General features: G+C 40.9%; 1 protein-coding gene across 5 annotated transcripts in view; it reads left to right on the plus strand.

Moving 5' to 3' along the window:
- The window catches only part of plppr2b (phospholipid phosphatase related 2b), a 61,855-nt gene extending 58,640 nt beyond the window's left edge, over positions 1–3,215 (plus strand). For 2 of the 5 annotated variants that reach the window (XM_079666103.1, XM_079666104.1), the window contains exon 7: positions 534–3,210. In XM_079666103.1, the coding sequence (XP_079522229.1) occupies positions 534–642 (109 nt within the window). In that variant the 3' untranslated portion in view covers positions 643–3,210. Of the gene's footprint in view, positions 1–533 lie in introns of all 5 variants that reach the window. The other 3 variants (XM_079666102.1, XM_079666105.1, XM_079666101.1) reach the window with 3 other exon arrangements.
- Positions 3,216–17,800: the final 14,585 nt, after the last annotated feature.

Raw genomic sequence — 17,800 nt, forward strand, 5'->3', positions numbered from 1 at the left:
ATTCATGTCCCCCATCGGATGAATTGCAATTACTATGTTCATCCTTTCTAGTGCCCTCCTCAAGTCAGAATTTATAACTTTTTTGATGGAAATACCTAGAAAACTATTACCAATCCCATCAGAAACAGCTATACTCTGTGTTGTGATGCATATATTAGATGTTTATCATGTTAGCATGATAAAATGAACTTTAACTTAATGCATCGCTGTGGATAAGTTGACCTTTTTAGAACATGGATGTGGGACTACAGATTAGTTTTTGATAGTGTATCAGCCTTTGACTCCTTTTTTTGTCCTTAGTGATAACATTGGTTGTTTCATTGTAACCAAATGTATGCATCTTTCTGTCTGATATCTTTGTTGTGTACTATCTCTTGTCTAGACATCATCATGTTGTATTCTTGTCTCTCACTGTCTCTGTCAAGTAAAGTTGATCTGCTCTATTCCCTCAGGCTTAACTTCCCACATTTTTTTAACTATATTATACTCTTTGCTTCTTTCTCTCCTCATCCTCCCTCTTTCCCTCCTTTTAGGCTCCAGGGCTACCGTATTCTGAGATCACATGACCATCAGCCAATCCCGTCCCCAACCCCTCCCGATGTGCTCCTTCCGTCACGACGTTGCCTTACCAGCGCAGTCTAGACCTTCCCACTGAATGCCCCCCGCCCTGCCGTGCCCACCCCAAAGGACGATATCCTCTCAGACGAGTCAAATCTACACAGGTCTGAAGGTCCACCAATCACAGGAGGCAGAACAGCGACACGTGCACATGGCTGAAACCTGTCATCCGCTAAGGACCAATCGTTGACGGATCCATGTCCTTCTGTCCAGTTTTGTCCTGTTTGTCCTCCACAATGGCCTCCTATTTCTTTCAGGTGTTGAAGACCCAATGAAAGAATCGCCAAAGCCAGAGCTGTTGAAGCAATACTGTGTCCTAACTCATTCTCCTGGTTTCCACAAAGACCCAACAGTGACTCTGAAGACTGTTAGCTGGTGATGACTTTAAATTAAATAAAAACTGACAGTTTGGGGATCGAAGGAAAGTCCAATCACCGGTGGATCGCCCTCATCAGACTATTTTCCAACGCTCAGGACAATACAGTGGAAAACAGAACAACATTTTAAAAAAACATACCTTTATGGAATCGAAATGCAGGTACTGTGGAGTATTATGGTACAGATTTTTATTTCTGTCCTCAAAAATAACAAGAGTTGAAGAAGAAAGCACCTTTGTAAATGATGGCACAGATGAACCAATTTAGTGTTCAATGACCTGTGTTGTATCTTATTTGTTATGGGGGAATTTAGGATTGATCTCTTGCTGTATATTGTGTGAAGTGACAGAAGAGAGATTTATACACGCTACAGCTGTGCTTGTGATACCACGTTTGTTTGAGGCATCAGTTAATTCATCCTTGAAGTGAACTGGAATAGATTTCCATCAACTCTCCAAATATCTTTTATCTAATTACTATTCAGGTGTGTGTTTCTAAATGTCTGTAGGTTGTACGTTCATGCTGTGGAACATTTGGAAGGTTTTATCATTTGACTTACTTTCTTTTTTGAGTTCTTTGTGTAATGCTGCATTTCTATTGCATATTTCAGAAGTGCTTTACTCGACAAGACTCACATTTTTTCCCGCCGAAACTGAGGATCAAAGCCAACAATGCAGACCACAGATTGGTCAGAGCATGCTCATCATCAGAACATGCCAGGTACATGTTTTTAAATAGCCAAATCTGCCCTCAATAGAAACCTAATTTAAAAAATGCACAAAACTGCACCCTACAATTGCAGACATTTTGTTGAGTTGCTTCTGAAAGGACTTAAAAAAGAACCTAATACCAGGTTTAAGTCTAGTCGAGTCGAGCGGACCAGTACCGTGCAGTGGAAACACAGCATTAGTTTGCATAGATTTGACACTTTATTTCTCCCGTACCACTTTCATATGTGTAATTGTTATACCTTTAAAATACCAGTATCTTAATGTTATTGTATTTTCTTCTTTTACTTTTCATATTTAATGTTTTTTAAGAATATTTCAAAATCACTTGTTGATGCTCCCATTTATCCGTCCTGTCCAGTTATTTCCTGCTTCAGCCCCCCATCTTTTCATCACAATTACTTTAGGATACCAATGGCACAGACCAGTGTGTAAGACTTCTGAATTTTGTAAAGTTTTGTATAGTATATAGGTTTCTTTACACAGTATATACAACTTTTTCATTACGTTTGAATTGTGTGAACAATGTGAAACTATCTTAAGCTGTCTTGTAGGAACGTGTGTAGTTGCCTGGCCATGAGCAGGAATGTAGCGCGGTGTAGGAGTGTGTAAGATCTCACAACATACAGCTGGTGTGTGTGGCTCAGGAGAACACTGCTAGCATGTTATTCGAGTAGAAGAGTGTGCGAAGAGCTATATACTGTAAAGAAGAAATTTCTATGGTCTTATTTTGTGTGTGTGTGTGTGTGTGTGTGTGTGTGTGTGTGTGTGTGTGTGTGTGTGTGTGTGTGTGTGTGTGTGTGTGTGTGTGTGTGTGTGTGTGTGTGTGTGTGTGTGTGTGTGTGTGTGTGTGTGTGTGTGTGTGTGTGTGTGTGTGTGTGTGTGTGCACGCGCAGTGTGTGTGTGTACGCGTGTCTGTACGTGTGTGTGTGTGTGTGTGTGTGTGTGTGTGTGTGTGTGTGTGTGTGTGTGTGTGTGTGTGTACGTGTGTGTGTTGATTCAGATATATGTGTATGTTTATAATGAGCACATTGTATGGCAGGATAACTGTTAATTTGGCAATCTGTTTTCTTAAGTTAAACTTTCAAAAGTAGCTGCTATAATTACACACTTGTGGTTGTGTGTAACTGCGGGCCTTCAAAGGAATCCTAACAATGCCCATTATAGCAGAAGGTGCTCATTATAGCACCGAGATTAGCTTCATTGAAACTTTTCAGTCAGAATTTTTTGTAAACAACTGTAGAGATATAGAGAACACCATAACTGTGTTAAAATGTCCCTGTTTTGTATTTATTTACCAAAATAAATTGCGATTACCACACATTGCTGCCTGAATTAAATGTTTCACTTAAGTCTGTTAAAGCAGTGTCATTTGTTTTTGCTGTTAAATCAGACTAAGAGCAGTACACCGTTTTCACAGCAGTCATTTTCACTTGTCACAGAAGGAAAAGCACATATGTATCCAATATAATTTAAGATTGGCTCTGTGAACAACCTCACAGGTATTTTAAGTTAATCTGTTTATTAGACCTCTTCTCAGGACTGGGTGGGCATGTATAAACTGAAATTGAGTGACATCTCCCTGATCCTCCTGTTAGCTTTGGTGGGCCTAGGGTGGGACAAATTCCACTTTATCATTGTTATCGGTAGATAGAGATGTGTGACCTCATATTATCCCATCCAAGCTCCGGCATACCTCAACCTGAGCAGATGTCTAATGAAACACAATAAATGAAATCACAAGTGTGTGTCCCAGTAAGTCATGACAGTGTGAAGCGTGGAGATTCCGCCAGCATTAATTGTATTATTCACACGTTGGCTTTGCTTTCTATGACATGTTACTACCTAAACTGGAAGAATTATACTGACTGAAGCTCTGATTTGAGGCTTTGAAAGAATACAACATAGAAGCAGTATCCTCACTTTAGTACTTACAAAGTACATTCAGAAAACTAGAGCAAATGTATTATGTATAATTAATGTGTAACTTCTCCAATGTAAACAAACTAATCAGGCACTGAGACACACTAATGGGAAAGTACTGCCCCTTAGTGGTCATTATTTTTCTTAGAGATAATGTCTGGATGTAAAACATAGTAATTGTAGATTGATAGATATATGTATTCTTAATTAATCCCAAATTTGGAAATTCATTTTTGTTCCAGCAGCAGTGTCAAGCAATACACACGTTAAAAATGTAATACAAATACAAATTGAACCTACTGTAGCAGCAAGTATACTTACAAATCCTCAATAGAAAATACATAATACAATAGAACATAGTTATCCGTTGTTTCTGTCTTATAATTATGTATTTTCAGTACATTTGGTAATGGAGAGCTCTGAACAATTTAGGCTATGGGTGCGTTTCACGTCGATTAAATGCAGTGGCGGCGCCAGGGTATGGCTGGGGTAGGCTACAGCCATACCAAGAAATGGCTTAGCCCCACCTTAGCCCCACCATGAAAAATTATGTTAAAGTCCGCCAACTCGTGCGAAGCAAATTGCACAGACAGCAGTTAGTAAGATTGATTTCAGTAGCCACTTGCCTGGAAATACCGAAGACTAGAAACGGTTTTGAAAACGTTTGTCACACTTGATCGTCTTCTCAATAGAACATCTTTGATAATGTCTTCTGGCCAATCAGAATCAAGATAACGGCGTGGTGTTGTTGCAGGAAGTCCCGACGGAGAATACTTTTGCTGTAGTACATCTCTATATACATCGATACAACATTACGTGTTGATAGAAATCGACACGTAATGAAATAAGACCCCACGGTTTGATGATTGATAGGTACCACAGTGACTGATGTTAAACACAGGAAGATGTTGACAAAGTACAGACTGAGTGCTCACAGCCTGGCCTTAGAAACAGGCAGGTACAAGAAAACATGGCTGCCAAAAGAGGAGCGATCATGCGCATGAGGGGGTGAAAGGGAACGAGTGTGCTGATAGATTAGCAAAAAGTGCACTACAAAAGGAAATCACATTACCAGTTCAACTTGGAAAAGGAGAAGGAAAAGCAGTTATTAAGAAGAAAGGGATGGAGATCTGGCAGAAAAGGTGGGAGAAAGACCAGAAAGGCAAAGAATACCATCAAGTGCAAAAGACAATTACAATTAATATTTATAAAGAAAGAAACAGAAGGGAGGAAGTAATGATAGCTAGGCTCAGACTAAATCACACTGCATTAAATGGTACGCTGTATGTCATGGGGAAAAGTGACAGTGACAAGTGTGGGAACTGTGGAGTTAGGGAAAATGTGGAACATATTTTATTACATTGTGTCACCTATAGAGTTGAAAGAGGGAAATTAAGGAATACAGTTTTAGAGGCAAAGAGGGAGTGGAATGTAGCGGGTATTCTGGGAACAGAAGGAGAAGGAGTAAGAGCTATCAGAAAAGCACTGTTCACCTTTTTGAGGGAAACTGGGATAGGGAAAATAATTTAACAGTAGACCATGGATGATTTGTTTGTTTTTTTGTTTTTTTTTATTATTTTTTTATTTTATGGTTTTCTTTTTGATATGCTGGTTTATTAGAGGACTGACATGATGATACACACTCGTGTACAGTAGGTGGCGGTATGCAACCAAAAGCTGTTTGCGACCCGCCATTAAAAAAGAGAAGAAGAAGAAGAAGAAGAAGAGGAGCGATCATGCCAACAATGTGGAGGAACTGCTGTGGAGACAGAGCAGCACTTCCTCACACAATGCCCAACTTTTGAACCTGTGCGGAAACAATTCTTCCCAAAACTCAACCATAAGCATCCTCAAATATTTAAAAATGAAAATGAAAAACTAAAAATACTTCTCGGGGAATATAAAGAGAGCTGCATTGTGGCAGGACAGTTTGTCTCTGCCTGCCACAGTCTGAGGGAACCGGAATGAGCAGATACACCAGGTCTCACAATTTATGTATATATATCACATTCTATTTTGTATTAATGTATTATATGAATGAAATTAATCTGTATTCCTTGTAAAAAAAAAAAAACAACAACAAAAAAAACAACATGTTCTTAGTAGTTGCAATACTGTATGTAAATATGGTCATGCTAATAAAGCTTTTGAATTGAATTTAATTGAATTGATAGGTGTGTGGGCTGTCTTTCATTTTGACACACAGAACAATGGGGGCTATCCACCCTTATCCACAATGTAAAGTAATTCACACAGCCTCTTCCCTCTTCTCTCTGAGGAGCAGCAGGTTCAGCTTTCAGAACAAAGTAACAAAAACTAAAATGGCATTCATTTTTTAAAATATGTCGTGTAGTAATAGATTTATTGATTTTTCTTCTCAAGAGAGTACCAGAATGTGTATTTTATGTTAGTATTTCAAAAAATCTCCTGGGGGAGAATTGAGATTGATTATTGAAATAATCTAAACCTCACGCGTTGCCGTTGCGTTTCACTGTCAAGGGCAGCGTGTATGTAATTACATTGCAAATACTGACTTGAGCCCCACCACTGTATGGGTTAGCCCTACCATAGATTACCCAACAAAAATACTCTGGAGCCGCCACTGGTTAAAAGGATTCCTTGCGTCCCTCACTTGCGTCCTTTCTCTGCGACTAGTCCCTCCCACCAGGGAAGCATGGAGAGACGCAAGTGTCACTACCCGGGCTGCAGTCGAATAGTCCATTTAGTTTAGGAACCTTCCTAACCGAATGAAATTACCCGGAAGTCCCTCAGTGGCAGTCATGATAAGTGCCGTTCGAATTTTCTAGATGATAGGAAAGGATCAGTATTATGATCAAAAAGAGAAATGTGAACGTTAGTTTTTTACTGAGATAATCAAATAAAGTCAACATTTCACAGTCTTTAGTTAGCTGTGTGGGGTTTGTTCAACTTTTAAAAGATGTTTGAATGGTGATATACACAGTGATAGATGTTAAGGACTAACGTTTATAATAAATACATTTGTATGTATTATCTTTTCATACAATCATACGTATTGGGATATTTTGTATTAATGTGGACCGGAGGGAGAGGGTGACGAGCATAAGTTTCACTTTCCTTTTTTATTTAATTCCAACTTTGGTCATGAAGAATATGTTTCTCTGTTGTCCATGTTCATAAAGCATAAAACAACAGCATCAGAGCACGAAGCAGAGTCTCTAGATGAGTTTACAGTAGTCCCACGTTCTTATTATACATCCATGTTGCAGTCTGCTGTATAGAAAACATAGACCGTATATATAAATATATATATATATGACATATATATATTCTAAAGATAGAAAACTGTAGTTTCCATAGTTTCCCCACAGCAGCAGACGCAAAAAATGACGTCCGCTGGCGCATCATAAACACGTCGGATAGTGAAAGTGCAGTCGGATTCTCTAAAGCAGGGGTTCCCAAACTTTGCCATGCCAAGGACCCCATATAGCATTATCCTCTGGCGGGGACCATAAATGATATGAGTACATTATGATGTAAAAAAAATAATTAAAAAGATAAAAATATGACAAATTAATCATACAGCTTAATAAATTTTCTTAATATATATTTGTATTAATAATTAATAATCAGTTATTCTTCTAAACAATGTTTGTCGTTATATTTTGTTTGTCATTCATTACATTCATTGTGTCTTATGTTATAAACATTCTTAACACAATATTAAACAGTAATATCAACAGCTAACATATTTTTAAAGCATTTTTAAAGTGATTCCTGTCTTTATAATATTATATAATTTTGAACAGTAATATGAACAATTCATATATATTTTTTGCATTTTTGAAAGCTACTTATGCCTATATATAATATTCAACAGTAATATTAACAATACACATATCTATATTCATATATAGAAACAACACTATTTGCTACATCCGTGCTCTCATCCAGCTTCAGAGCGAAATGCTCTCACTTGCTCCAAAAGCTGAGCAGATACCATAGGCAGATACCATAGGCAGATACTCAGTTTCACTCTCAGTAGCGGCAGCTCGATTCTGATTGGCTTGAAGGGCGGTCGTGTGATTTAAAAAATATATATATATATTAATAAATAAAAAATATTAAAAGATTGGCATCAAAGGACACATAGATTGATAGATATGCAGTTATTAATAACATCTAAAAAAGAAAAAAATGTAACTTTAAAAAAAAAAAGAATTCCCCTTTCCCTCAAACTTTGCGTGGTCGGGGCTTCAACTTTGAAAAAACACTGCTCTAAAGCACCGCAGTCACTTCTCCTAAATCCTTTTGAATTCTCCTATCCACCATCCCTTAACCCCGTGACGTTTCACTCAGAGGTCAAGGAATAGACGATAGGGTTAGAACTTAGGAGCTGATTTTTGGACTATTCGACTGCAGCCCGAGGAGCGAGGAAATGAAAAATAAGAGAAGTCAAACGCACCCTATAACAACTTACAAATGACAGGTGGCTGTGGATGTATTGCAGACATGTTTGTGTTGAGTTGTAGTAAGGTGCAGTGGACACCAGGGGGCACTGCTGACCGTGCTAACCTGACCCGGGAAACCTGAGAGAGGCTTTTTAGCATTACCCAGTTTTAATATTTATGAAAGCAAATGGCCCATTAGGAATGTAAAAATAGGCCAAAAGAGAATTTTAAATATGTTTTTTTCACACAAGACCTCTGCTGGCCCACATTAGACATTAGTCATCAAGCTAATAAATGTAATGTAATGGCACAATTACTTTGAAATGTAGACAGAGGCAATTTCTGTCTCCCTCTCTCTCTTTTAATTGCCCTCAGTGTGTCTCCGCCCCCTCTTTGTGTTCCTTTGAGTTTGTGTTTGTCAGTCTCGTTAATGACAAGACACACACACACACACACACACACACACACACACACACACACACACACACACACACACACACACACACACACACACACACACACACACACACACACACACACACACACACACACACACACACACACACACACACACACACACACACACACACACACACACTCAAGCAGACAACTCTCTGCACTCTCTCGACAACATTATCTTTTCCGGAAATTGCTTCTCAAGCACAGCCGGAGCCCCATTAGAAAATAAGAGCTCTACGCTGTAACCTTTTTAAAAAGCCATTAGTGATGCACCTGCTTCTCCCTCTCTCTCTCTCTCTCTCTCTCTCTCTCTCTCTCTCTCTCTCTCTCTCTCTCTTCTATTTGTGTGTCCTATTTGTCTCTCTTGTTAACACTGACAAACACACACAGTGTCTCAGTTCTGATTGCCAGCTATTTCCAATCCTCCCAAACTGACTACTGGGCAGCACACAGCATCCACTTCATTTAAAGTATGAATCACTGACATTTGAAAGTTCTGTGTCAGAGTGTAGAACCGCTTAATTTAAAAATTACGTGAGTTATTCTAATGGCTGGTGACAGTTAAATCACTGTTTTGGACATGAGTAATTCTCTGTCAAAGCTTCACGCTGGGAAAACAAGATATTTATCAAATGTCATGTCAGTGCATTGAACAGGCCGGGTTTGAATGAGAAACTCTTTTTGGTGATTCATACAATGGTAGCCTAAATTTGAGCTTACTGTACAAGTGAGCTTTTTGATTATAAATGCTGCCCCCACTTAAAGTAATGTAATGTTTTAGTCATAGTTATTTGATACTTAAACATTCAAAGCAATCACTCAGAGACTGAAGTGATTTGTATTTGCTTAGGTCGCCTTCACATCATGCTTAAATTGCTGCCAAATCTAAATTAATAGCAGTGACATGATATACTGTAATGTACATGTATGCCAGCATCTGGCATTAGGAAAAACCACCTATTAAAAAGATAAATAATCTGTTGAGAGGTAATGGAACATCCCCTAGCTATATGAAAAGGTTTTATAAAGCGTAGTGTGACTCCAAAGGAAGCTGCATAAAATGATATAGTACTGATAAATTATTAAAAATAATGTCACTAAAAGTAGGACAATTAAAATCCTTGGGTTTGGAGTTGGAAAAGACTGCACATGTTATTGATTAAGCTAGCAGCTTAAGTAATAGTAATGTTGCCTACATTTGACAAGCAACAAGAACGTTTTAGTTTTAAACTGTCCATCATGAGTCCAAAAATATTAGAACAAATGTTAAATTGTTGTATACTCTTTAAAGCAATACAATTTAGGGGGAAAAAACACAACGACAAACATTTGGCACAAAACCTATTTACAATCTCACCCCTACACCATCTTAACTCTTCCGAGATATGTAATTGATAAGTGATGGGTGGTGTACACAAAATATACAGGCTAAGTGATGTGTATGTGTCTGAGTGTGAACCTGTGATTTTCTGAGATGAGCTGAATTCCCCCCCCCCCACCTGACTCTGTGTCTGTTTGGCATATTGTTACTGACCCTGAGGTTGCACGCCGTCTTGGTTCAACCATTGTATGTGTAAGGAAGAGAGAGTAGAGAGATGGAGAAAGACGGAGAGACAGTGAAAGCGAGAAAGAAAAGGAGATTGTTAATATGAGAACTGAGAGAGATATAAAGTGTGTGGATGAGTGTGGTTTATCGCATACCAAAACAAACCAGCAGCCCCTGGGTAATATAAATGTGCTATCTGTCATAGTAAATTACAAAAATTGGTCTTCGCCTTGCTGCAGACTCCTGATTATGCTCAATGGTCTGCCTCTGACAATTATGAAGCCATTAACACTGTGTGTAAGTGTGTGTTCGTGTGTGTGTGTCTATGTGTTTGTGAGGGAGAGAAAACGACTCTACGGCTGCTTATTTGAGGAAATATGCTGTCGGTTTTTTATGGCCTTGAAAGCTCCAGTGCCTAACAGCCTCAGCCTTGTGTGCTCTCGAAACATCACATTTACATGTTTGCTGTCCGTCTACTGTTCTGTTCCTGACATCTTTGACCAAAATGAAGAGAGCAAAGAGAGAGAGAGGAGAGGAAATTGATGGAAATCACCGATAAAACATCAAATAAGGCCAAAAGACAATTTAGCTGTTGTTTGGATCATTACTGAACACACACAAAGACACATACAAAGACTCACACACATACATTTTGGGTTTCGAGGGGCAGCTCCTTTACAAGCTACCAGATGAGGAGAGGATTATAAAGGACCCTAGCGCCAATCCCATCCAGCATGTCTGCTAAGGAAGACCAACCGGATACACAGAGGTCCCAGGAGACTGGATTAGGGGTTGGAACACACACACACACACACACACACACACACACACACACACACACACACACACACACACACACACACACACACACACACACACACATGCGCACACACACACACACGCACAAACACACACTCACCACAGGCTATACAGAAAGCTCTGTTAAGACCCTGCAGGGAACACCATTCAGGACATGCAAACGGAGTCCCATTTCACTCTATTATGATTTCAGCACTAATGACTGACAGAGCGGTGGCTTTGTCTCACATTATGTTCCTCTGTTTCTCCATCTAATACACAAAAATATAGAAATCAAAGACAGATTTAAAACAAATGAAATGAATGTAAATAAATGCAATGCAAAATGGATTGTATAATTCAACAGTCCAGCAATAAATCAATAGGCTGTGTAAGGCAGCTGTTGTTGTTTTTTGTGTGTGTTTTTCACATAATATTACAACCTTACTGTGAGTCTTTTATATTGTATTCTTATCTTTGTGTCCACAATCCAAAACCCCAACACTGTACGCTTCAAAAAGGTAGCACACGCTATTATTTATACCATGGCTGTTGCAAAGGATTGCATTGGATTTTACAGGTAATGTCCACCCCTATTACTAGGAATATTATAGAGAGACTGTGTGAGTCACAAAACACAACGAAGGAACAATAGATGCAATATAATCCACCATATTTTAATATTTTATGTTACGATGTCAACCTGGAAACATAAAAAAAAAAACATGGAATAGGTCCAACTCTCCAGTGAGAACACAAACACCCTATAAGTCACAAAACCTTAAACAGACAGCATCAACAAGACACAGATCCTAAGGATTTTGTCTCAATGCCCCCATCTGACAATATTTTCCCTGTAAGCTTCAATAGCTTACAAAAAGCTATTTGCACCGCGGCATGGTATCAATGAGCCAAATGAACTCTAACATCCTTTATGCCAAACTCTTTTTTCTTTCATTTTACTACAGCCTAATTGTGGACCCATTGAGGTCCCCGGACCCCCGCTTGGAAACAGCTGCACTATAGGGCATGCTCTTCGGCGCCAGGGCTGCATGGAGGCATGGACACGAGAGAAGGGAGGAGGAGCAGGAGCAGGAGGAGAAGAGGAGAGGAAGAGGAGCAGAGGAGGAGAGGAAGAGAGGAGAAGAGAGAAGAGGTGAGAGGTTGCTGCTGAGTTGCATGGGATGCTGCTGCAAAGGCTCCATCCCTCCCTCGGAGAGAATGGAAAAAACAAGGAGTGGTTATGTGATTCCCTACTAGCAGGAGGAGAAGCGCACAGGAGAGAAAGGACTATAGCATGGGAGGGGAGGGGGGGGGGGCGTTTCCCTGCACAGTGAAGCCTTTTCTCACACTTCAGCATGGATACAATGTATGGTCTTCTTCAGGGGGAAGCTGACATAAAGATGGACACAGCGTACCGGTAAGTTCTTTCTTTTTTTTCGCTGTTATTTAAGCATGAAAAAACGATATGGACACAGTTCACAGCGCAGCGTTGCATGGGGTCCCATCACTTTACACCGTGCTGATATTTACAGATATTTGTTTAAAAATCCCTGAAGTGAATAAAAAAAAACAAGACTTGTAGATTGAAGCTTTAATTAGTCGATTTGTAGCACTGCATGGCATGGGATTAACGCCCGATCATTGGCACGGTTTATGATTTGTACTAAAACAGGTTGGTCCCATCAGCATCACTCCCAAGTTCCTATCAAATCACTTGATGGGAATTGCACCTGCACGCAGCTAAATGTTTAACCAACAGCGTGTCAGCTCCTCCTTTGTAGCACGTTAGGTAAAAGACAAAGATGGTTCAAATCCCTTTCACAATCCCTGCAAAGGGTTAAAGATTCAATCCACGCTGGCTACCGTGAACTGGGTTCTCCTTGTCAGTGGGAGCGGATGTATTTACAAACAAAGAAAGCTTAATATCCAAGCCTGTCACGTAGGAGACAGGTGCTGGCCATCTGCAATTGTACAGTGGTGTGTGCCTGTGTGGTTATTTGGGCTAGTAGGCCAACTGGAGTCTTTGCATTAAGGCCCAAAAGATTAAGAAAACCAAAGTGTCTCTTTTAAGTTTGTCTATAAAAGTTTGGCCAAAGGCAAGACAGAGGGTTATTTTGCACCCCAGGCTCAAATTGCATAGCACTCAGTTAGTCATTTATTTTGTGTCTGGGTTGTGACTATTAGACTCTACAGTGTAGCCAAAATGACTGGATATATTTGCTGTTGCAGGCATAAGCATAAACATCCTCATAACAGTGCCTTTAGTTCCAAGCAATTAAGCAGTAATGTGCGAGCAGCAGCCCAGCGTCCGCTCAGTCTCTGTCTCCATCTCCTGCCTGTCTTGTCTTTGCCTCGGGCGCAGCCACTTGTGATTCTGCATCCTATCTGAAACACCAGGTACATTAGGAGATTGATACGTCTCTTACATCAGACATTAATATCAAACAGAGAGATTTTCTTTCATTAGGCCCTCGAGCTGGAGCCAGATCACTTTCTATCAAATCAATGCAGGAAATGGATTTTCTTATAAATGTTAACCAGATGTCTTTTGTCATGAAATAAAGTTTTTTTTATCCAGTCTAGCTTTTACGGGAATAATACAGTGTCAGTGTACATCAATGGAGAAAAACTGAGGTGACAAAAGAAAGCCTGGGCCACACATTGAAAACTGCTACAGCAGGCACACCCATTGTATGAGCAAGAGTCATTCCCTCGCAGCTAAAAAGTACACCGAAGCATGTCTTCAAATTACACCGAGACATTCCAGTGACAGAGAGCAGACACACACCGGTCCTGTGTAGTGAAGAGGGCAGCAGCAGGGTGTATTTTTACACCAGATCTCTGACACCTACGTGCATCTCTTCACAGCTCTTGGTGAGAACAGAAGACACGTCCACTTGAGTTGTCATCATCGGCAGCCGAGACATGGACAGTTGGGATGGAGGTTGGAGGTTGGAGGCAAGAGGCGAGGAAGAAATAGATGAGGAGGATAGGTAATGAGGGAGACGAGTGTGTCAAGATCTTCTTCAAGACTTGATGGCCGAGGATAGTTTTGGCACTCCCTCCCGCAGTGGCAGAACTGACTGAAGCAGGTGTGAGTGAGGTGAGAATATTGGCAAATGGGAACTTTCCTGGGTGTGTCAGGTCTCATGATGTAGAGCCATGATGGTTAAAGGTGAACAGGGAAGGATGTAGGATTCATATGTGCTGGATGAAGATCTGAGAAAAGGAAAGTAGGGGGAAAGAGGGGTTAAAGGGTAAACACAGGGCGAGAACAGGAGAGACGCCAGGGATCTCACAATGATTAGAGAGGAAAGTCAAAGAAAGTGAGATTGAAAGAGATTGAGAGACATGTTGAGTCATGTTTGTATACTAGTTTGTCCAGGGGGGGAGCTGTCTCTGGTGCTGATGCAACCCCCCCCCCCCCCCCCCCCAATCTCCCCCTATTTCCCAATGACTCCTTCTCTCTTGTTCTCCTCTCCTAAGATGTTGATTGACAACTACTGTGTCTCTAATTGGCAAGTGTGGATAGGGAAGAGTCAGGCTTATTCTCCATGGGACAGACTAAGGAAAGGAGTGTGAGAGGGAAGGGAGATGGAGGGGGGGGGGGGACGACGACATACAAGAGAGCCTTCCAACAATAAGAGGAGATAGACGCCGAAAACAAGGAAAATGAAATGATGGAAGACATGAGGTGAGGAGGATGGAGGTGAGAGCTGAACATCTGTTTGGTAATCAGTCCCCCCCCCTCTCACTGCAGTGTAACACACAATGACACCTATTTGATAATTGGTGAGCCTGCCCTCTCCCTCAGCTCTTGGTTAAATGGGTTGCTTGATACAAGGAAGAGCAAAGGGACTAGCTGTTGGCAGTGCAATCTGTTTACTTGGTGCAGCTCAGGTAAAGATCCATAGCAGGTTGCGTGTGTGTGAATATGCGTGTGTGTGTGGTTTAAGCTTTAAAATCTGGTTAATAGTTACAATGAGCTCAATATGTGACTTAAAGCGTGCGTGAAATGTGTAATATAACCTCTGAGCAATGCTACTGCAAGGATAAATATGATCTCTTTTGTCTCTCTTATTTCTAGGTGGTGTCCTTAAAGAAATTGCCTCCACACACACAGACCTCCTCCTTCTTCCACGCTGCAATCTTATTCTGAATGCAGGAGCTGAAGGGAAGCACACAGAAAAAAGGAGAATGAGCTCCAGAGCTCAGAGGAGAGAAAGAAGCAATGGAGGGGGAGGAGGTGGGCCTCTTTTGCTCCGGTCTCGACCACGGGTATTCTTGGGTTGATAATACAGATGTGGATGTTATTGCTTGAGAATACGCGTAGTCGAGTGGAAGCTTTATCATCTACAGCGGACCAAAAGCAAGACTCTATTCAGGAGAGCACAAAGGCAGACACATATAAAATGTATAGCCAAGCTGAGTAGGTGACACAGACATTGGGGTGGTTTTTAATTAAGAACCCAGAGGTGACTTTTTACGAGGGGAAAGGCTTATTTTGTTCAATCAGGAAGGTTTTTAAATAGAACCGCAATCAGGGCTAGCCAAATCAAATCCAGCCACTGAAAAGGTTTTATCATCATAGATTTATCAACCATGTCACTCTTTACACCTGTGGAGGAAATGAGTTTGTTTCGCTGGCCAGGTTGAGCTTCTCCTGCAGAGGTGCTGCTGGGGGGGGGACTTGCACCATGCCACTAAGCTAAACCCCCCGGGCATTAGTTCAGGGAGCTTAACACAAAAGCCTTCAGACTCAGACGTTAATTCCAAACCTTCTTGATTACATACCCTTGTCAGTCAGCCGTGCTTACAAGTGAGCCCATAATCTTATCAGTTGATGAGTGTCTTTCACAGCCCTTCACACTCTACTCTAAACGTTTTACAAAAACAAGTTTTTGCGAAATTGGTTTCATGAATGTAAACGGCTGCGCTGACCATGGGATTGTACATTGTAACCGTGCATATCCATCATTTCCCATCCCACTTCTCTTTCACTGTTGTATTCCCTGGCTCATACTTAAAATGTGTGAGAGTTGGATGCCTTTAGCCGCAGCAACAGGAGACAGTAACACATGAGGACATGTCAAGACTTGCACCCGTGGCTGACATTTCAGCATGCGGCTCAGCTGACTGGCTGTCATGATGGGGAAACACACACACACACACACACACACACACACACACACACACACACACACACACACACACACACACACACACACACACACACACACACACACACACACACACACACACACACACACACACACACACACACACACACACACACGTATATAAACTGCATGAGGGTACACATGATCTACATGCCAGTGGGGAAATATGGGATTGATGGATCTTATAAAAACAAGTACACAGACAGATCCCCATATGTATGAAAGCACACACACTGCAGCAAGGTTCACTGGGTCCATGTGCCAGTGGGGAAATAAGGGATTGATTGATTTTATGGGTAACTATTCTTAGTCAGAATGATGGATGTTTATGTCTTTTATTGATCAACTTGAGGTGTGGGTCTGAGGAGTTCTTCGTCATCAGGGCATGCTGATTAATCAGGAGGCAAAGGTGTTGGAATAAAACATCCTGAATTACATATTTGGTGCATTAGCATTATTGCTAAGTATTATAAATTAGAAAATCAACATTGCATTGCTAATTCAGCAGTAAATTAGCATCCGTTTGCAAATTTGCCCATGATGAATTACACTCTTAGCCTGTACTACTCCATGATTTCGCACTCCTACGTAAGCAAATCTGTTATTTATAAGCACAGAATGTAATTATAATTCATACAAATTTCGACATTGCGTTGTGTAAACTTGTTGATTCGACAAAGCCCTTTCTGTGGTTTTGTGTGTATTTGTGTATGCATGTGTGTGTGCTTCTAAGCAACAAAATGACTATTGTGAGCACAGCTCCAGGTGCCTAGCAACCGAATCGCTCTGTTTCCTTGGCAACAGTTGCCTCGCACTCACTGTGTGGGTGATTGGCAGCCTTGACAACGGAGACGGAGTGACACTTGACCTCGCGTGCTGAATGGGAGAGGAGAAAGAAGGAGCGAGGAATAGAAGAGAGGGGGAGGGAGTGGGAGGGGACGTGCAGAGACAGACGAGAGACTAAGTGATAATCATTCTCCATTGTAATCATCCTCCAGCATGTTTCATAAGGCGTCGTCAATACCTCTCCAGCTGGGGTCCATCATCAAACACAATACACAGTGCAGTGCGCGCATGCAAGGAGACACTCCACCTGGGTGGAGAGCCCAGGCAGGCACTCCACATCTCATCTATTATCACTCAGCCCTGCCCGGTGCACAGCCTCGCTACACTGTGTCTTCTTTCATTTGTGGTCTGCTTCATCCTGTGCTCTGTGGGAATGAATGGGCACTGTACTCCTCAAATTGTGTCACGGTCACAGATGCCACAGGAGAGTAGATCAGAAGTCGTGAACACGAGAAACGGGCACAGTCTTTGAATTAAAGAACTGGAAATGTGGGAGGGGGGTTTTGTGGTTCATCCATCCATTCACTAGTTGTATAGGTTTTTGTGTGAGGTTTTCTTTTAACCAAAATGATGACTACAACTGTGTATAATTGACTTTGTAACTGAGGAGCGGTTCAAACTCAAATAAAAACCTAATTTGGAAGTCTTTGAGTTCTTTCACCTCATTCCACTTTAACTATAAACCCTTTATTATTTTAAAACACAATGTTATTTATTATCTCTGACACTTGCTGAGTTCTTGAAACCATTTTTTCTTTATTGGCTTTTATTTTATTGTTCATCTAAATCCCAACCATAATTGTGAGGTTGTCCATCCTACTGTCACCAGCTGGTGGTGCTCAGTGGTGTTAATGTTTGCGTTGTGTAATATTAGTGACTACCTTTTGTTTCA

Source organism: Notothenia rossii (assembly GCF_949606895.1).
Source record: "Notothenia rossii genome assembly, chromosome: 1".
Taxonomy (NCBI): domain Eukaryota; kingdom Metazoa; phylum Chordata; class Actinopteri; order Perciformes; family Nototheniidae; genus Notothenia; species Notothenia rossii.